This window comes from Mustela nigripes, chromosome 16, assembly GCF_022355385.1.
Source record: "Mustela nigripes isolate SB6536 chromosome 16, MUSNIG.SB6536, whole genome shotgun sequence".
Classification (NCBI taxonomy): Eukaryota; Metazoa; Chordata; class Mammalia; order Carnivora; family Mustelidae; genus Mustela; species Mustela nigripes.
In genome coordinates, this window is record NC_081572.1 from 4,716,254 (window position 1) to 4,736,843 (window position 20,590).

At 56.0% G+C, this 20,590-nt stretch overlaps 2 protein-coding genes and 1 non-coding gene across 3 annotated transcripts; 2 read left to right on the forward strand and 1 right to left on the reverse strand.

Annotated features, from left to right (window-relative positions):
• The first annotated feature begins 474 nt into the window (after window positions 1–474).
• Window positions 475–15,252, forward strand: ST6GALNAC2 (ST6 N-acetylgalactosaminide alpha-2,6-sialyltransferase 2). Its single transcript, XM_059380404.1, has 9 exons — window positions 475–693; window positions 5,528–5,588; window positions 7,792–7,966; window positions 8,596–8,764; window positions 9,144–9,282; window positions 10,388–10,491; window positions 12,207–12,290; window positions 13,331–13,430; window positions 14,437–15,252. The coding sequence occupies exons 1-9, from the start codon at window positions 569–571 to the stop codon at window positions 14,602–14,604; spliced, it is 1,125 nt and encodes a 374-aa protein (XP_059236387.1). The 5' UTR covers window positions 475–568; the 3' UTR covers window positions 14,605–15,252.
• LOC132004210 (uncharacterized) lies at window positions 10,673–12,206 on the forward strand. Its single transcript, XM_059380405.1, has one exon. The coding sequence runs from the start codon at window positions 11,337–11,339 to the stop codon at window positions 12,204–12,206; it is 870 nt and encodes a 289-aa protein (XP_059236388.1). The 5' UTR covers window positions 10,673–11,336.
• A 3,283-nt stretch (window positions 15,253–18,535) lies between the features above and the next one.
• On the reverse strand, window positions 18,536–18,617 carry LOC132004611 (small nucleolar RNA R38). The gene has a single exon (XR_009400566.1). It is a non-coding gene; the product is annotated as a small nucleolar RNA R38 (small nucleolar RNA).
• Between the last annotated feature and the right edge of the window lie 1,973 nt (window positions 18,618–20,590).

Here is a 20,590-nt window from a genome sequence, read left to right on the forward strand (position 1 = left end):
TTTCTCCCGCACTTCTGGACGGGGCCCAGGTGCCAGGGCCGGACCGACAGGTCCCGACGGTCCCTCCGAGGGGGAGCGCCCCCGCCGCGGCTTGTCCCGCGTCAGGCGTCCGGAAACCGCGGGCGCAGGCCGGGAGCCAGCAGTGCGCGGCCCACCCGGCAGGTGGCGGCGTCTCCCCGCGCCCCGCCCCGCTCGCCAGCCCCCCGGCCCGCGCGCGCCTGCCCTTGACCGCGGCGGGACAACGCCCGGGCCAAACCCCGGCTCGCGCAGGTGCCCGCAGCCCAAGTGCCGGGGAACGAGGACAGCGCCGGAGGGGCGCGAGCGGCTCCGCGAGCGGGTGGGGGAGGGGGCGACACGCCCGCCCCCGGGACCCGCCAACGCACCCCCCCGAGGGTGCGGCGAGCCCGGGCAGGAGGAGAGCTGCTGGGCGGGGAGGCGCCGCGGGGGCTGGAGGAGGGCAGGGCCGGTGGGGCTGGGCGGCCGCCTCCGGGAGGCCGGCCCGGCCCGCCCGGGCCTCTCCCTTCGGCCCGGGACGGCGGCGGACGGGGCGCCCGCAGGCCGGGGCTGCATGGGGCTCCCGCGCAGCCAGCTCCTCTGGCTGCTGCTCCTGCTCGCGGCTGCCTGCTCGGGGATCCTCTTCACTCTGTACTCCTCGGCAGTGGGGCCGTACCCGGGGCCCCGGTCCGGAGCCAGGTAGGGGCTGCGGCGCCGTCCGACCAGGGGGGTGTGGGGGGTGGCGCGGGGGACGCACGGGACGCCCAGCCCGGGCCCCTCAGTCCGCCCGCCGCGTCGGCCTCCCTGGGGTGGCTAGCGGCGGGGACTCGGGCCGCGGCCCTTTGTCCCCAAAGCCTCCACCCGGGCCCCACAGCCTCTGCCGGGGCCCGAGGGGAATCTCGCCCCTTTGCGCACTGGCTACTCGCTCCGCGGAGCCTCGAGGGTGGGAATCACCCTCCGGCCGTGATTCCAAACACTTTGTCCAGATCTGGCAGGGTCGTCGGGGTCGGACAAAACAGCCTCGTTTTTGTCAAGAACCGTCCCTCGCTAATGTCACATTTCTCTGATTCTACTTTTGGGGGAGGGACCCAAGACTCCCAGTTCCGTCCGCGCCCTCCCCGCGCCGGGTCGCCGCTCTGGCCCGCGCGCCGTTCGCTCCGTTTATTTTGATAAAGCGCCGTCTGCGCGCGCTCCGGCGAAGCGGCGGCCTCCCCCCCGGGACCGCGGCCGATCCCGGGCTCCGTCCAAGCCCCCCCAACACCCGCCTCCCGGCTCCCCTCCCTCCTGCTCGCCCAGCGCACACCTGCCTTGCATGTGTGCCGGGCGAGGACGAAGCTCCGAGCCTGCGTCGGTAGGTGATGGTGCCAGGTACTGAGGAAGCCCCGGAAGAATTTGGTTTTCCGTCCGGGAGGCGAATCGAGCTGAGCAGGAGTCTGGATTTGGGGGACCGCCAGGGCCCCCCACAGGCTCGCCCACCCGCGAGGCCGGGCTCTGCCTTCCGAGCGCCTCCCAACCTGCGCGCTCCTCACCAAACCGACGGGATGAAAGGCAAGTTAGTTGTTAGTTCTCAGGAAACGCGGTCCGGAGGCATCTAAAGTTGCAAAACAGCACGAGAACACCTGCAAGTCCTTAGGAACCCAGTGGCTCTACAACAGAGCGGTTCTGGCCGCGGGGACCTGGAGCCACTACACCTGAGCGTAGTCAGGAGTTGCAGCAGGCGAGGGCCTGGAAGGTGGAAGGTGTGGTTTAAGAAAGAATCCTTTGTGAATTTTACGTGAAGTTTTAAAACACATTTCAACATCCTTTGAAAATATCTAATAAACTTCAAATATGAGGGTGTGGGACATCCACTGTGCCTCCACGGAAGTTTTGAAAGGTCTTTCATCTTTTAAAAAGCTCATACCAGCCAAGAATGTGTCCGTTTTCTTGCTGTTCCCCTAAGGTTTGCGATTTGGCTGAGCCCCAGGGGCTGGCCAGGAGGGCCCCGCTGTAGGGGGTGCGTGGGTGGGGGGCGGCTGGGTCTGGAGCAGCGGGGAGCAGGCTGGGTGTCCCACCCGCTGGGGCCCTGGGGTGGGAAAGCAGATGGCCTGGCCACCTGGAGAGCTTGGGAAGGGACTGGGGTGCCTTGGGGCCTGGTCTTTCCGCACTTGCGGGCCTGTCATTGCAGGCTGGACAGGGGAAGCCAGCCCCGGGAATTCACCTGTGGCAGAAGAATCTGGGTCAGGAGTTTCCAGGCATTAGGATATCTAGACTTGTCTTAAAAAAAAAAAAAAAAAAAAAAAGAGGGGTGCCCGGGTGGCTCAGTTGTTAAGCTTCTGCCTTTGGATCAGGTCATGATCCCAAGGTCTTGGGATGGAGCCCTGTATCAGGCTCCCTGCTTCGCTGGAAGCCTGCTTCTCCCACTCCCCTTGGCTTGTGTTCCCTCTCTCGCTGTGTCTTTCTCTGTCAAATAAATAGGTAAACTCTTTTTTTTTTCTCCTTAAATATTTTATTTATTTATTTGACACAGAGAGAGAGAAAGTATAAGCAGTGGGAGGCGCAGAGGGAGAGAGAGAAGAGGACTCCCCGCGGAGCAGAGAGCCCGACCTGGGGCTCGATCCCAGGACCCTGAGATCACAACCCAAGCCGAAGGCAGACACCCAACCAACAGAGCCACCCAGGCACCCCAATAAATAAAATCTTTAAAACATAATAGCAATTTTGGGGACACCTGGGTGGCTTAGCCTGGTTAAGCCTCTACCTTCAGCTCAGGTCATGATCTCAGGATCCTGGGATTGAGCCCCTCATCGGGCTCTCTGCTCAGCAGGGAGCCTGCTTCCCTCCCCCCTCTCTCTGCCTGCCTCTCTGCCTGTTTGTGATCTCTGTGTGTGTGTGTGTGTGTGTGTGTGTGTGTGTGTGTGTGAAATAAATAAATAAATAAATAAGAGGGAAAAAAGTAATTTTTAAGAAAATCCTTTTTAAGGGTGGGGTGGTGGTGGTAAGGAGAGATATAGGTCCCGCCCGCGGTTATCTGACAGTGTCTGTTGTCCTTCATTTTGTAAAAGAAAGGACATCCAGGGGCCTAGAATTCCTAAGAGTAGATCCAAATTGAGTAGACTTTGTTTTATGGGAAATGCACCGCAGGGCTACCTCCTTATATGCAGTTTGGCTTTTCCTCTGTGTCAGTCACTCACCCCCAATCAGGTCTGGAAGCAGATCGGCCTCCCCCACCCCCACAGACAGGTCAGTAGGAGCCTGAACTAACGGTAAGTCACAGTGCGGCCATCACTCCCCCCCCTCCGATTTTGTCATCTCCCACAGGGGCAAGAAGGGTGATATTCACAGAGTCAGATATTGACAGAGACCACATTCACGTTCTATTGTTATGATCGTCCTATTTTATCAATTGTTGTTTTTCTCTTACTGTGCCTCATTTACAAAGTTAACTTTAGCGTTCCTTTGCATGTAGAGGAAAAAACAGAGCGAGCGCAGAGTTCCGTACTCTCCACGGTCGCAGCCTCCACTGGGGGTCTTGGAGCTTACCCCCAGGGTAGGGGAGGACTACTGTACAAGGTCCTTAGTTCTCCTCAGGCCAGTGAAACCTGCGGGAGGACCATAGGGGAGCTGGCTCCCTTCTCCACTTCTTCTGGGCTCATCTAGAAGGTGTGTCTAGAAGCCCTTGAATTCCTAAGAAGGTGGGCTGGGAGAAGTCACTGAGCACCGAGGGGGGTTCTGGAGATAAGCAGGCCTCCCCGCGACTGGGGTGTTCAGGGCAGCAAAACAGAACTAGGAGGGGGGCTCCCCAGCCCCTCACCCACAACTCTATCCCTCTGGTCTCCAAGCTGCCCTGGCCAGCAGCTCCCTCCTCTGGTTCTCAAGCCCAGCTCCCATGAGAATCACCTGGCGAGGAGGCCTAGACCAGTCAGATCAGAACTGCAGGGGTGAGGCCCCGGGCGCAGGTGTCTTTCAGATGCTCCCGGGGAACCTCCCCTGAGGCTGTGTCCTGGGGTCCCGGTTCCTCTTGAGAGGCTGTTCTGTGGTACTGAGGAGAGGAGCCACAGGGTGGGGGGGCAGGTGGCCATCTGAGGGGAAAGGGACAGATGGGGCAAGGGAGCATCCCCGCCCCTCCCCCTCTGCCCCGGGGGGTTCACCTGAAAAGTGAGGCAGGTCCCGGGCTCCCTTGTGGCCCAGCTGGCTCAGCAGGTCAGAAGCAAGGAACAAGAGGCCGCTGTTTCCTTGCCAACAGCCTGGTGATCCAAAGCCCTCCCCACCTGCTTCCCTGTGGCTGTGGGGGCCGGGGCAGAGAGGAGTCCAGGAGAAGCCCGACACCCGTTTGAGTAGACAAAGGCCCCTATTCCTTCCACGCTCTTTGCCGTCTCCCCCAATGCAGGGGTCGTCTGGGAGGTGGGAGTAGGGGCGGAGCAGTAACACGGGCCCCTTCCCTCCCTCCGGAAGGGACACAGTCGTAGAGGTTGTCCTAACAAGGTACTTCCCCTTCCTCCTTGAGGTAACAATAGCTACCATTTAGAGGACACTTGTCGTGTGAGATAATATCGTGTCTCTGTGTGAACCCTTCCAACAACTGGAAATGTGATATATTTTTTTAAATTTTATTTATTTATTTGACCGAGAGAGACACAGAAAGAGAGAGGGAACACAAGTGGGGGTGGGAGAGAGAGAAGCAGGCTTTCCGTCGAGCAGGGAGCCCAATGTGGGGCTTGATCTCAGGACCCCAGGATCATGACCTGAGCCAAAGGCAGACACCTAACGATTGAGCCACCCAGGCACCCTGGAGATGTGATACAATTAATAATGATAATGAATTACTTGATTATATCTGCTGCCCAGATATAGACACCAAGGCTTCTAGAAGTAACTTCCCTAGACCGTGGGGTATAAACCTAGGGAGTGAGCCTTCAGACATGTGTCTTCTGTGGGGAGCCACAGGGAGGGCAGGAGCCAGGATGACCGACCCCAAGGGGAAGGGGGACCATGTCATCTGAGACCGACCGTCTGTCTCTGGGGACTTGGCAGGGAGCTTCCTCAGATGGCGGAAGGGGTCTGGCAAGCTCGCCTAGTGTATTTCATCCTTGAACCAGATCTCACAATTCTGTAAACTCTACATTTTTGCCACTTGCCATGGGATTTCTTGGATTTCTGGGTTTAGAGAGCTGAGCAAAATATACTAATGTGACAATATATATTTTTTAAAAGATTGTATTTATTTGACAGAGAGAGAGAGAGAGACCAAGTAGGGGGAGCAGCAGGCAGAGGGAGAAGGAGACAGACCCCGATGTGGGGCTCGATCCCAGGACCCTGGGACCATGACCTGAGCCGAAGGCAGATGCTTAACCAAGGAGCCACCCAGGAGCCCCTAATGTGACAATATTTTTGTTCCTAAAGTGGGAGACATAGGCCCAAATCAGAGCACGGCAAGATCAAAGGCATGCCATCTTTGACTCTGACAGGCTTTACCAGCCCCCGGAGCTAAGAATCAGACAGAAGGTTCCGAGGGACAGGTCTGAGCCCTGCTTTACTTCTGCTTCTCCCCCAGGAATGCCACATCATCTCGAGCATTCTTTGGACACAAGGCATCAAACGCTGGACCGAGAAAGGTACAATGGCCGACTGTCCTGGCAGTTTCGAGCATCTTCCAGTTAGCGGGGTGGTGGGGACAAAGAGAGCAAGTGAGAACGTTCTGGTGAGACTGCTGGGGGGAGCTCTCCGGACCCCATAAACAGGAAGCTTCGAGCTGAGTGGCCAGCCAGACCTGGCCGCCAGGGTTCCCTGTACCCCAGGAGCAGAGAAGGGGCGTAGCCAGGAGAAGAGCTCTTGGGAAGCCTTGTAATTTATCTTTAAAAGGCCTGTGAATTTGATATTCTACTCAAAATGCCCTTTTTTTGAGATTTTATTTTTAAGTACTCTTTGCACTCACCGCGGGGCTTGAACTCAGGACCCTGGGATCAAGAGTCACGTGTTCTACAGACTGAGCCAGCCAGGCACCTTCTTACTATAAAATACCTTCTTGCTATGGAGTTCACACAATTTTTAAACGGCTCTCCATGGAGTAGACGAGCAAACTTTGGAAAGATGCTCCATCCTTGCCCACGGGGTTGAGAACCTTCTGGGCCCTGCTCTATCATGAATCGTGTTGCCTCGTGCAAAAGCCCCACGGCACCCCTCTCATGTAGCTTTTATAGATGGACACAGTGAGGCAGAGAGGTCAGGTCCTGGCTCATTCAGGTTTAAGAGTTGTGCCCAAGACACCAACCTGGGACTTGTTAGGGTGGCCTTAGGGGAGAAAAGGTTTCACTGTGCGTGGAACATAGCGACAGCTGAGCTGTACAGAGACGGAGCAAGTAGCCCTGGGCAGGTGAGGGGGGTCCCCATCTTGAGAACAGAGGCAGGGTGGACCCTTGGCGCGCAAGGCCAAAGAGAAGCCTCAAGCATCTTATGGGAGCTTATGGGCCGTCTTTAAGTTTCCTAAAGCCCTGTGCACCTTGAGCTGCTTGATGCGAACATATCTGAACCAGGTTTAAAAAAAAAAGGATTCTGGGTGGCTTTTGGATACACATAACAAGGCAAAAACATAGAATAAAATGAAGAAATGGCAGTATAAAGGTAGGAGAATCAAACAATGTCATGTAGATAACTGCATGGAAAATGGGCCACAAGGTGTAAGGGATAGGCCATAGATCTGGCCCTGAGCTTCCTGGTGGCCACAGGGAAGAGGAAATTTGCCATTGTGTCCATGAGCTAATAGCAAGCCAGCTGCCCAGTTGAAGCACAGCCTTTCCCAATACAAAGACTGAGGAGTTTTCTCCTGGCCTCTCTTAAAGAAGGCCCTGGAAAACACCCCAGCGATGAACTGAACGGTAGTGAAATTAGTAGTCAGTTCTGTTAGAATGCCTGCTTTGAAAATGTGAATTTGTTCCAGCAAGACTGGTATCATAGGAAACAGTTTGAGCATAACACAAACTTTGTGTTTGCCTCTGGGTGACTGTCATTGCAAACGCAAAGAGTAAATGCAGAGACCCACGCCCAACCCGAGGGAGCCACGAGGAACATGCAAGGTGCGCACACACGTGCCCGTCAGATAAGCACTTCAGGGTTCTAACCCTCTTCCCACTGCTCCCCAGTAACTCCCGAGCTCCCATCTTTCTGACGTCCACTCGCACAAGCAAACGTCAAGTCTCCTCCAAGGCCAAGGGTCACGTGTTTAGTAGAGCGTGGCAGATCTTAACCACGGGGTGAGTGAGCCTGGGCCTCCAGCTTTGTTAGCAGAACTTACCGTACAGCTCTTTCCTGCCCTGGTCAAACCACCGGCCTAGCAAAGAGCCCCCTTCAGTGGGAAGGGGAGCCCCAGCCAGGCCGAGGCAGTGAGGGATTCAGACATTAGGGGCTACAGGCAGGTGAGGATGGCAAGAGCTAGGACTTGGGTCCAGACTGACGGATTCCAAAGCCCAGGCTGGAATTCCTCCCTCAAAGGTCTTACACATTTGGTGGAAAGGTGCCCCACAGTTTCCCTAGGTGTGAACTGAAGGAGCAGGAGGCCAGAGCCATCAGGCCCTGGATAGTGTAGCATCCAGGAGAGACAGAGAGAGGGCTGGGCTTGGGTAAATCCAGAAAGCTGACCCCCACCACGCTGCTATGCCGCAAGCCAGCTCAGCAGGCAGGTTTGGTGGACCAAGTCCAGAGGGGAAGAGCAGATCTTCCCCCCCAACCATCCTGCAGGGGTCTGCAGCTCCCATAGGAAGGTTCCCACCGACCACAGCCCCCAACTAATGGAGCTTGGCCCTCTTGCCTCCTGCCCCACAGAGCGCGCACTGCCAACACCCACTTTATCAGGCCATCCAGAAGCACCCCCGCTTCCGCACCCTGTTCGATCTCTCCATTCCAGTGCTGCTCTCGGGGGCCCTCTTCACTCAGGAGCTCTGGGACAGGCTGAGCCAGCATAAAGCCCCCTATGGCTGGCAGGGGCTCTCCCGCCAAGGTAACCAGAAGCGGCTGCTTCTTGCCCAGCCCTCTGACCCCAGAGAATCCCTTCCTCCTGCTTTGGGCCCAAGTGCCGACCCTGCCTTCACAGCACCTTATGGGGACCCCCACCCCGCCCCGCCCCGCCCCTTTGCTCCCCAAGAGGTCTCCGGGCTCGGACCCTCCCCCCCTGCTGTGTGACACCTGCTATACTCGCCAGCACCAGGGGTCAGGGAGGGTTTGATGTGCAACTCCTGGGACCAGTGTCCAAAGGTGGTCAAGAACAGCCCAACCGTGGTTCCCGCAGTGGGAAACCGCCCAGAGACCCCGCCCCCACGCTCACTCTGTCCCCCAACCCCCGCGAGCCTCAGATTATTTTACTGTGGAACATTCAGTCTTGAGAGGACTAGTGATTCAAGTTCTTGAGGTGACTGAGGGTACAGCCGAACCCCCCCCTTCAGCCTGACACTGCGCTCAACGCGCCCCCCCCCCCCCCACCCCCCTGCCTTGGTTAGGGCTGTCAGGCCTCTGGCAGGTGGCGTGCCAGAAACAGTCTCTCGGGACAGCCCCGACCCATGGGACAGCACCCACCCACACACACACACACACACACACACCATGGCGCCCTGCCCTGTCTGGCACCCACAGCCATCAACTCCACCCTGAGCCTCCTGAATGGCTCCGAGAGCTCCAGGCTATACGCCGCCTCCGGGAAGCCGCCCTCCAAGTGCATTCGCTGTGCGGTGGTGGGGAACGGAGGCATTCTGAATGGCTCCCGTCAGGGGCTGAACATCGACGCCCATGACTACGTGTTCAGGTATAGGGTACAGGAGGTGGGGAGGAGCGGGAAACGGAGCTAGTCCCCACCGGCCCCTGGGGGAGCATCCTCTGGGAGGGCCACGGGCAGGGGCAGCCCTGGAATGGGCAGGCGGGCCCGGACAAAGGCATACAGAGAGACAGACCCTGAAGGTGGAGTGTGGGTGCCTCGAGCAGGTTGGGGGGGAGCCGCCAGGGCCAGATGTGCCCATTTCCTTGAGGTCTGGAGGAATGGGGATGGGCTGGATGGGACGGGCCACCAGCGCTGGTGCCTCCCTGGGCAAGGGACATGGTCTGCCCAGAGGCCTGGGGACAGGTGCGGAAGTACAGCACAGCATGGTGTGACCATCGGGAGGCTGATGGGCCTCTGTCTGGACCAGACTCAATGGTGCTGTGATCAAAGGCTTCGAGAAGGATGTGGGCACCAAGACCTCCTTCTACGGTTTCACCGTGAACACAATGAAGAACTCCCTCATCTCCTACCGGCATTTCGGCTTCACCTCTGTGCCACAAGGCCAGGTGAGGCTTCCGATGGGCCTGCCACTGTCAGGGACGGTCAGTGCCAGAGTTCCCAGAGCGCCCTCTGTGTGGCGAACCAAGTGGCCCCAGTCCAGTAGGCAGAGAGCTTGTGCCGGGATGCTGGGTGCCTGCAATGGGGCCGCTGAAATAGTCAGCTGCCGCCAGGCCCCCCTGAACTCATGAGCACTAGGGCTTGTCTCCCATTTCCCTGAGTGGCCTTCCTGACCCCACAGCAGCCTGTGAGGGAGGCTGAGGTTCAAAGGCCCGGGGCTGCGTGCCCAGCCAGGGAGCAGGGGAGCCGGAACCCGAGGCCGCCTACCGCCTCCAGCTTCTTGATACTGTTCCCAGCTGCGGGAACACCGCTCTTGCTTTCAGGAGCCGTCTGGGTGTCACATAAAGGGGGGAGATCCCAGGGCCTTGTGGTGCTAGATAGGACTGGGCTGAGTTTCTAGAAGCTTCCTCCTCTAAGCAGGAAGTTCAGGAGTGTCCTAGCCACAGCAGGACCTCTCTTAGCTCTTGACAAAACAAGAAAGAGCACATTTCTGGCCACACTACCTGCCTGAGTTACCACGGTGTTAACATCTCCCCAGACTTAGTGTAGCTTTAAACAACATACATTTATTATCTCACAGTTTCAGGGGGTCGGGAATTTGGGAACAGCTCAGCAGGGTGGTCTTAGCTCAGGATCTGGGTGTTTGCCAGGATCCGCAGGGGCTACGGGCACTTGAAGGCTTGACGGAGGCCACAGTCAAGGTGGCACCTCTCGAGGCCACTAAAGTGTCCTCAAGATCGTGGCAGTTCGCTTCAAGGAAGCTGCAGTGCCTTTTACGGCCTCGTCCCCAAGGTCACACACTAGCCCTTCGGCTTTGTTCTATCCATTAGTCACTCAAGGGGATGGCAAGGGAGCCGCGCCTCTTGCAGCATGCCCGAAGATTTGCGAGCACGTACTGAAACCAGGAGAGGGAGACCAGTGAGGGGGGTTCCAGGCAGAGAGCAGAAGTTCTCCCATCAGGACGGGCGGCAGGACCCGGTGGCAGGCTGAGCAGGACACGGTCCTGTTCGGGGGGCTGCAGGGACTGGGTCAGTGTCTCTGTCGCCCCGACAGGACCTGCACTACATCTTCATCCCCTCTGACATCCGGGACTATGTGATGCTGAGATCAGCCATTCTGGGTGTGGATGTCCCCGAGGGCCCTGATAAAGGGGACAGGTGAGTGGCCAAGCTGGTGTGGGATGTGGCACTGCTGGACCCACTGTCAGGGTGGGAAGGTGGGTGAGGACAGCAAGAAAATCCCCAAGAATTCAACAGACACCTGGGGAATTGTGCTCTTTTCCCTCCCCCCAGGAGCCCAGGTAGCCCTCCCGGTCCCCAGGAGCCCACCTGAGGCGGTAGGCTGTAGCCCCGAAGGGTTGCTGTCCCCTAACACACACAGCCCCCCGCAGCCGGCAGCACGGGCCGTGCCTGTCCGCTCCTGACTGCTGGCCGGCTGAGCACAGTGTCTGGAAGCGAAGTGGGGCTGGGGGGGCTGGCATCCACGCCACTCGTCCCGGTGGGCATCCTCCCAGGACTGTGCCCAGGAAGTGGAGAGCAGATGACAAGGGCCCAGAGACCGCGAGGAGAACAAAGGGCACTCTGACTTTTCTCCCGCACCTTCCTGGGCAGCAGGCCGGTGTCCAGCTCCTTTGAACCCTGTCCTGGCCTCAGCCGGACCTTCCCCCCGTGGCGCTGAGACACTTTCTCGTCCCAGAGTCAAGTCCTTAGGTACCCCTGCCACCTCTGCAGCCACAAAGACCAGCCTTCCTCTGCCAGTGCTCCGGGACCAGGCCACCCACCCCCGAAAGAGCAGATTCTGAGGTCCTTAGGGATTAAGCCCTCAAAGGCCAGGCCCGCTTACTCTGGCCCACCTGCAACCCTCCGCCCCATGACGAGCCAACAATCACTCCTGACGCGGCCTCTGGTCATGAGGGTGGGCTTTGTGACACGGGGGGGACTGGGCCCTTGGGGGGGCTGGCTCAGAGACATCGATCGGGTGGTCGTAAGCCTCCCCAACACCAATGAGCTCCCCCTCCCATACCCCCAATCCGTCCCCTACCCAGTCCCCCTCCCAGTCCCGGTCCAACCACGTGGTCCCGTCCAACCAGCAGGCCAACTCCAGCTCTGCTGCCGCAGCCCCCTCCCCGTCCCCCACCCGGGGCTCTTCCTCCCGGCCCCCCTCTCACCCTGTCACCCCCACTGCCTCACAGCCCTCCTCCCGGGCTTCGTCCCTAACCCCCAGCCCTCATATCCAACATGTGCCCCGAGGGTCTTCCCAAAACCCCACGCCCCCCACCTCCAAATCTCCTTCCCAGTCTGGCTTGAAATCCCTCTCCCGAAACTCTTCGCAGACTCCTCCCGTGCCCATCCCGCGGTCCCCTTCCCGCAGCCCCGCCACCTCAGCCTCCTACATCGGGCCCATTCGGGGCGTCCCCTCCTACATCGCCCCCTACGCGCCCCGCTTCCTGAAGGAACCCCCCTTCTTCCAGCCCCCCACCGCACCCCTGCCCCAGAACCAGTGCTTCCCCTGCTCCTTCCCCTGCCCGGCCCGGGAGCCCCCTCCTCTGCCGGACTCTCTCTACTTCCCCCTGCTCCCGCCGCCTCCCCACCACCCCCGGGTCAACTGCTCCTTCCCGACCCCTCCGTCCCTGTTCACGCCGCCCTCCTCGCTCACCTACACGCCGCCCACCGAGGTTCTGGTGAGCGGGAAGCCGCACGTGGTGCCCACGGTGCTGCCGGCCACCTTCTACACGCCCTTCTCCCGCTACTACGCCCAGCCCCGCCCATACCGCACGCACCGCCGCAGGCCCAGCGCCTTTCCCCTCGCCCCGCTCCCCAGCCTGCCCTACGACGGCCCGGGCCGCTCTGTCCACTTCTTTCGTGGGTCCTAGGCCTCAGACCTACTTCGGACCGGAAGCCTCTGCCAGGAAATTCAAGCTACTACATCCAGACTTCATCAGCTACCTGAGAGAGGGGTAGGTGTTGGGGGGGGGGGTACGCAGAGAACAGCTCCCCCTCCCATCCCCCTGCACACCAACCCGTCACTGCAGGCTGTCCGCCCCGGACAGGAACCCACAGGGACGGCCAACCTGTTCTGGGCCCAAACGCGGGCATTCCGAGGCGACCACAGGGAGGAACCCGGGAATAACAGCCTGCTCTCACCCCTCCTTCCCGCCCTCAGTCCCTCTCTCCTACCAGCGGTTCCAATGGTGGGGGGCGGTGTCACATGGCCCTCTCTGGAGCCGTTCTGGTTGTCACTAGGTAAGCGCCACTGGCGAGCAGAGACAGGGATACCGTACACAGAAGGCCCCTGCAACCAACCAAGAATTACTTGGACGTCCATAGCGCCATGGCCGAGAAGCCCTGCTGTCGCCCCCTCCAGAGCAGGTGGAGGGTGGCGGGTGTGGCTCTGGGTGGCCCTACTGGAGCCGGTTGGGCGCCATCCACAGAGGAAGAAACAGACTCTCCAGGAGGCCAGGTGGTTTTTCTGGCAAAGCGTAGATGTGAATCCGGGGTGGCCACCATGGTGTGGCCTCACTCGGATTCTGAGAGTGTGTGCACACTTCTCTCACCAGTGACTCCGGGCCCAGGCCCTGGGTGCTCTGCTCATGTGCCTCTTAAGGACTCCTCCTGGGCTGAAATCTGGGGAAAGAAACACAGGTTCCAGGCTAGATCAAGAGGCCGCCCGTCCCCTAGCCACTGTGGTTACTTAGCCCAGGGGCAAAGGCAAGGTGTAGCGGAGAAGGGCAGTCAGGCTGGGTGCCCGCTTCTAGAGCGGGCCGAGGGAAGGGTTGTACCTGCGGTTCTGCCCAGGCCTGCGCCTCTTCTCACCTGATTCTGTTACCCAGACGATTGCGTTTGCTTTGTTTGGATTTTTTCCTAAATGGGGAAGAGCCGGGAAGTTCTGAGCGGTTCTCCAGCCAGTCGGAATGGGTCGCTGGAAAGCGTAGGGGCACAACCATCCACTGAGACCTACACCTCTTTCTTGAGTTTTGATGCCGCTTGTCCTCTCCAGGTTTTTGAAATCAAAGTTGATTAACACAAATTTTGGAGACCTATATATGCCTAGTACTGGGGCCCTCATGCTGCTGACGGCTTTGCACACCTGTGACCAGGTAAGAGGCCTTCTCTTTGAGAAGCCCACAGCAGCAGGGGGCAGGTGTGACCTGATAAGCCCTACAGGAGGCCTGTCACCCCCAGGGGGCCTGGGACTGGCCCTGCCCCTGTCCCCTTGCGGAGGGAATTTGCCCCTATGGGGAAGGGATTCTCCAGCCACAGGAGCAAAAGCGGGTGTCTGGAAGGGGCGGGAGGGAGTGCCACTCCCCAGCTACCTCCGCGCGGGCTTGGCAGGGACCTTCCCAGGACAGGTGCTGGGCCTCACCTTCCTCCAGCAGCCGCCTGCCCGGGGACCTCTGTCCTTCACCCCTGTGGTATTTAAGGAGCATGTTATCAAACTGTTCTTATGAAAGCAAAATTGCAACAGGAGTGGATAAGGACATCCTTTTGGGAGAACATTCTAGAACTGAGCTGGGCAGCAGGTTTAGCCTTCCACACAGAGCTTTTGAAATCACTGCCTGAGACGTTCCCAGGGTCGCCCCCAAGAACCCAGCAGAGGTGGAGGAGCAGTTTTCAAAGGGCAGTGACCCCCACTAAGGCCAGCACAAGAGCCGGTGGCCAAGGGCCACCCCACGACACTGTCCCCTTCCTTTTCCCAGTTTTTCTTTTTTTTTTTTAAAGCAGCAGTCCCCCGCCTGCGCTCCCCTTACAACTACTCCACCTCACACTTAACAATGGAGAGAGAGCATGGCTTTGATCATGAATCACAGACCTGACTTTGAAGCCCAGCCTGGCCACTCACTAGCTCGTGACTGAGGACGTGGCTGGTTACCCCCGAGCGCTGCCCCATTTGTGAGATGGGGAGAACCCCTGAGGTTCTCCCGAGGCCGAGAGAACATGTACAAGATCGCACGGCCTGCCGCTAGCGTGAGCTCCGACTACTGTTCGCCTGTGCTTTCCACACAGCATTAAGGAAGGGGGGGTGCCTTTCCCAATTCATGTCACTTCACAAATCTATCTGCACAGAGCTCAGTAAATGCTAATTCAGTGACTGTCCTTGTCCAGGTTAGTGCCTATGGATTCATCACAAGCAATTACTGGAAATTTTCAGACCACTATTTCGAGCGAATTAAGAAGCCACTCATCTTCTACGTGAACCACGACCTGTCCCTGGAAGCCACCCTGTGGAAGAAACTGCACAAGGCCGGCATCCTTCGACTGTACCAGCGCTGACCCTGAAGTACCCAAGCCCTTTGTTCTTGCAGAGCTGTGGACCCGTGGGCACCCTCCCTGGCCCCTCACGTGGCCTAGGTGGCCCCCAGTCTTTTCAGCCTCTGAGAAGGGCTCCAGCTCCCCTCCACCAACCCCTTCTTCTCTAGGGAGCACGAGAGCTGGACTTGACTGTTTCCAAAGCCTGTTCATTGCGGGACACCCCATCTTGTTCTTGGTTTCTCCAAGAAGACTCCGTTCGAGGTTGGAGACAGATATCCTGACCTTGGGCGAAGGGAGACGACCACTCGGCTGGGTGTTTGAAAACTGAAGGAAATGTAATATGAGACTGTGACCCTCACCAGCGAAGGGCAAACACACTTCAGAGCAGAGGCTCTCAAAGCCAGCCGTTGGTAGAGAACTTGACAATGTGGGTGCGGCGACTTCAACATCTCCACTGACCAGGGTCAAGCAGCAGTGCAAGCTCGCACACTCGCCAGCCAGACCCTCCCACGACCATGTCCAGCCTCCCAGCAACTCCACGACGTCACTCTAAGACATGCCTACACCACCCGAGGACATGACCACTTTCCTTCTGCCCCATGATGAAGTGGGAGCGCAAAAGGCAGAATGTAACTTGAACTAGGTACTTGCATAAATGACAGGATGACCCTTGCGTCTTTTCTGTGTGTTGGGGACAGGGACAGGGTGGCACACCAGAGTGTTTAGCAGGCAGATCACTCAGAAAATTCAAGAACCATGGGCCAGTCCTGGTAATTTGACAGGGGTCGAGTGCACAAGAGGGCTGCCCACCTGTGGAAGTCCCACTGTATCCATTACCACTGGCCACTGAAGTGCAAGATCAGGTGAAGAACTCCCCACCTCACATCGCGGCTTCAGTAAATCCAGGCAGTTTTAGAGCACAGGGGCTTCATTTGGAAGGGTTAAGTCTCAACTAACCAAGTCACCTGCACATAGCCCTTAAGCCCTGGGATTTACTGGCCCTGTGACTAGTAGCTCCAGTCTGACCCGCTACACTGGCTACATCAAGAACCTTCCCAAGGTGGCACTGATCACCACTGGCTAATTCACCAAGGCCTGGGACCAGTCCTCTGGCTCTGTGGTTTTGGAAAGTAGATCCTATCAGTGTCTTACCAAGAGGGTAACTGTCACCAAAATCAAAATTCTACATTAGAAATTCAAGTATGTGATCCAAGGTCTGGACTTTCACGACCGAGGCAGCTACTTGAAACTGCTTCCTACTTGAAGCAGCTTAGACGAGAGGGGAGTAGCAAGCGGGAGGCCACGGCCTCTCTTAAGCTTGGCAACATGGAAATGTCCCTTAGTCTCAAGGACAGCAGTGTCCTAAGTATGTTTCTCTGGATAGAATCACTGGTCCAGAAGAAAATGTCAAATGTGGGAAACACGGTATGGTCAGTCCGTTCCGCCATCTGACAGTGACCCTTACTATCAGTTGCTAGTGAAGAAATCCAGTTGCCCTAAGTCAGGATAGCCAGCGTCGCCCAAGTCAGGACTGAACTCCTTGTATCCAGGACATTTCACTTGTCCCTGTTCCGCTCACATCTGTAGCGATCAGAATCTTCGTCAATCCATTAGATTTGAGAAATGCTAAAGTTACACTGGTGGGTGGTAACCCATTAAGAGAAGCAGAAAATCAATTTAGTGGGAAACCTGTAAAACATCTGATTGCATCCTGTGGAAGTTGGGGGACCCTGGTGGCTCAGTCGGTTAAGTGTCCCACTCTTAGGGAGAGAAACTAGACTCCCGCTGAGCCTAGAGCCCCCCAATGAGCGTGGAGTCCGCTTGTGACTTTCCCTCCCTCTGCCCCTCTTAAAAAAAAACAGTACTCAGTGAAACCTTCATTTAAGAATGCATTTGCTGAGTCACAGAATAAAATCCCTTTATGAGGTTCTCAAAATGAATCACATTTTTAAAAAACTTTTATTTATACTTCAAATCCTAAGCCCAAGATACGTTAACTTCACAAGAAATCTGCTCTGAGAAACCTCTTTCTAGGCCAAACACCTGCTTCCCCTCACACTCCCCAAAACACAGCACATACATGTCATTCTCTGTTCACAATCACCGCCTTCCTGCCAGTGCGCCGCTCACACCCAGATCGGCTCCATGTTCCTAGTTATGCCCTGATTTGACTAACCGCCAGGTATTTTTCGGGGTAAACTGTCAAATTATTTGGTTCCTTTTTGAAGAGAAAATCCAAAGACTCCTTCCAACTGTTCTCCCTCTGGGGCCTCGGTTTATGGGCATGAACAGTTCGCACAGACGCAGCGCGGCTCCATCTGGCGTCTCGGAGGAGAGAACCTGCAAGACCAAAGGAGAGTCGCGTGACGGGCCAGTCAAGTGCGGGCCTCAAAACTGAAAGCCAGATCTAGAGAAGGAAAGGCAATCGTCGCAGCACTCGTTCTAACCGAACGTCGGGCACAGACCGCTTCAGAGCAGGCTGCCCTCCCCAGCTGAGGCGCCAAGGGAGCAGGGCCCGGGGAGGGGAGAAACACCAAGAAGCACTGGAGACCGTCTCATTCAACCCTTTTCTGGAGGTAAAACTTTTCAAGTCAAACCTGAAGGTCTACAGGAGACCCACAGAGCAGTCAAATCTCTGGATCAACGATAATGCAAGCAGCTGACTTCCAGACTCCCTACCACGTCCTTTTACTGTTTTACTTACAGGCTGTAAACTGCTGGGGCCAGTCTTCAGGCTTATTAAATCCCACCCCAAATCTAGCTTCCTTGGTGACTGAACAATTATGTGACCTTAAATACAAAAAGCCCATACATACCTCCCAATTTCAACAACAAAGGCCATCTGCCCACTCCAAGCCTGGCATTTAAATGGTAACAAAGCCAGACAACCACCCTGCCCAGTACTTTTTGGTCACACGCCAGCCCACTCAGCCCTGGGCCATGCCAGGAGCAGCGCCATGCCCATTACGCTGTCCAGAAAGGATCCGAGATACCCCTAGGAGAGCTCCCTGGTAGTGTGAACGAAGCACCTGGAAATCAAATAGCTCTGCTGGCGCCACGGCAGCCCTTCTTTCCCGAATGTCACAATGTGGTGCCGAGGGAGGTCCCAGTCCTGCCACAGCTGGCAGACATCCGACATTCCCGTCAGTTTCAAAGAGTGCATTCATTTCCTTCAAATATGGGACAAGCACTCTTTGATTCCACATTAAGAACATGACCCGAAACTGGGCTACTTGCCCGTGTCTGCCCCCTCTCAGAGCCTGTGCCCTGAGGACGACCACTGATCAAGGGCCCAGAGTGTGACAGGGCAGCCACACGACTGGTTTTCAAGTTGCAGAGCGATGACGCATGCCACCGGGGTCTCGGTGAGGTTAACAATTCCCTCTGGAGTCCATTCAGGCTGATTCCCGATGAAGCCTGAACCTTTAAGAGCAAAGAGCCAAACCCCGATGCCTCAGAGTAGACGGTTTCCCCTCAGCCGAGATGTTCGGACAGGGATAACTAACCATCACAGGCTCGTGGGGCTTCCTAAGGACACGGAAGATGGAAACAGAGACGACAAGCAACTAGGGAGGGGTCCTCTCACTTACTTCAGGCAGAGAAGCTCCGTTCTGTTTCACACACTGCAGACATCCATCCAAAGAAAGTAACCCATGTTAAAATCTCCCTGCCCCCAACACAATCCTAAACCCGGGGCAGGAGCGGCAAACAAACCTCCCACCCAAGTCTATTTGAAAGGGGTCTACTTACATACAAGTCTCCGCTTCGGGCCCAGGGAAGTGGACTCGGCCACCATCTGCCTCCGCAGGATCCTTTCCAGCCTTGGAAACCAAGGCTGGGACTGTACCTGGCAAGGAGAAATTGCAAAGAAAAATCAAGATATACACAGGTTAATTCTCAAGCCGCTCACTTTCAAATCTAGCCTAAATTTCCCTTAAAGTGAACTTGGGAACTGAGTTTCAGACGTCCATATTCCACAGAAAGGCCTTTCTTTGCCTTCAGACAGGGATAACTTCAGATCATCATGGACTCAGCTCCCGCCAATCCACCAGCCCCCAGGGCTGACGCTTCTAGCACACGCAGGCCACTTTGTCCTTACAAAATTCTGCTTTACTTCCCTCATAAGAATTCTCAATCTTGTCTACTTTATTAAAAGAACTTTCCTTCCAAGGTAAAAACTGCTGGTACCCAGTGCCTAGATGTACCCAGCATCTCGGACCTGACACTTCCTGCCCTTTTAAAGACAAAGTCCCCCACACGAAGTGCCTGATGGAAGAGTATGTATGGAGTATATATTCCAGTGTCAATAAAATGTGCGGTTACTGGGGCGCCTGGGTGGCTCACTGGGTTAAGCCTTCAGCTCAGGTCATGGTCTCAGCGTCCTGGGATGGAGCCCCACATCCGGCTCTGCTCAGCGGGGGGCCTGCTTTCCCCCCCCTCTCTCTGCCTACTTGTGATCTCTGTCAAATAAGTAAAAATCTTTTTTAAAAAGTGCAGTTACTTCTTTGGGACATCCCTTTGAAGGCCAGCTGTACAAAGGAACCTGCTGCCAGGAGGCACCTCCACACAAGGTCATTTTCTCCTTCATTCTCCTCTGCGTAAACATGATCCACAGAGCTAGATCAGTTTTTTTTAAGTAGAGGATTATAGATCTGCCCCAAGAGCTACTTATAAATAGCCAGTGCTGTAATCTTGCTGTAATAAAAATTCCCCGAGCTAAAAGTGGATCAGATCATCTAATTGTTCCTGTAGGACTGCTCTTGGGGCAGCCACACAATACTTGGGCCTCACTCCAGGGTCATTCTCAACCATGGCTGGAGATGTACTTCTCCAGCCTTAGATGTATAGCCAGATCTGGAAAACAATAACCCTATTTTACAAAGAAATAAGGCTCTGGTGGGGTTATTTGGTAACAGGCTGGGACTGGAGCCCAGAGCTCTCAAGTCCATCTAATACAAAGCTTCGGCCTCAGCTCTGACATTCTGGGTGGCTAGTTCTCTGTGGTGGGGGCTGTCATGCATTGCAGGATACTCAGCAGCACCCATCAGTGCACTCCACCCTCGTGAAGAACGCCTGGGCTACTCGTAACTCAATTATTTCTCAATCAAACTGAAATATCCAACAGCACTCCCACAAAATGTTTATGGTTCTTTAAAAAACAAGAAACAGCTGTAGAACTCTAAGCCTGTTTGTTCACTCACTAGCAAAGGAGAAAGTATCCAGTCCACTTAAGATTGTTGTAACAGGGGCACCTGGGTGGCTCAGTGGGTTAAGCTGCTGCCTTCGGCTCAGGTCATGATCTCACGGTCCTGGGATCAAGTCCCGCATCGGGCTCTCTGCTCAGCAGGGGGGCCTGCTTCCCTTCCTCTCTCTCTGCCTACTGTGATCTCTCTGTCAAATAAATAAATCAAATCTTAAAAAAAAAAAAAAAGAAAAAAAAGATTGTTGTAACAGGGGCACGTGGGTGGCTCAGTGGGTTGGACCCCTGCCTTCCGCTCAGGTCATGATCCTGAGGTCCTGGCCCTCATTGGGCTCCCTGCTCAGCATGGAGCCTGTTTCCCCCCTTCTCTCTCCGTCTGCCTCTCTGCCTACTTGTGATCTCTATCAAATAAATAAATAAAATCTTAAAACAACAAAAAAAGATTGTTGTATCAAATATTGTCTGGGAGACTGCTTGGCAGGACGCTAGCAGAGTTCCACACTCCTTCCCTTATCTGGGTAGGAACAATTCTGGGAGGCTCACATCCTCGAAATCTAACAGACACTAAAGGCGCCCTAATCTCTGCAATTCCGCCAAAGAGCTTATTTTTTAAAAACAGAAAGAAAGAAAAGAAAAAAAAAAAAGAAAACCTCCCCATTTATAGAATTTTCATGAAAAAAATCCTTACACTCAACAGCTTAAGATGGTTTTCACGTGACTTTTCTCAAAGTTCACAGTCAACATTTTAATCTCTAAGAGAAATGTGGGTAACATACTTCACTCTAACAGAAATGACGTCCAGGTGTT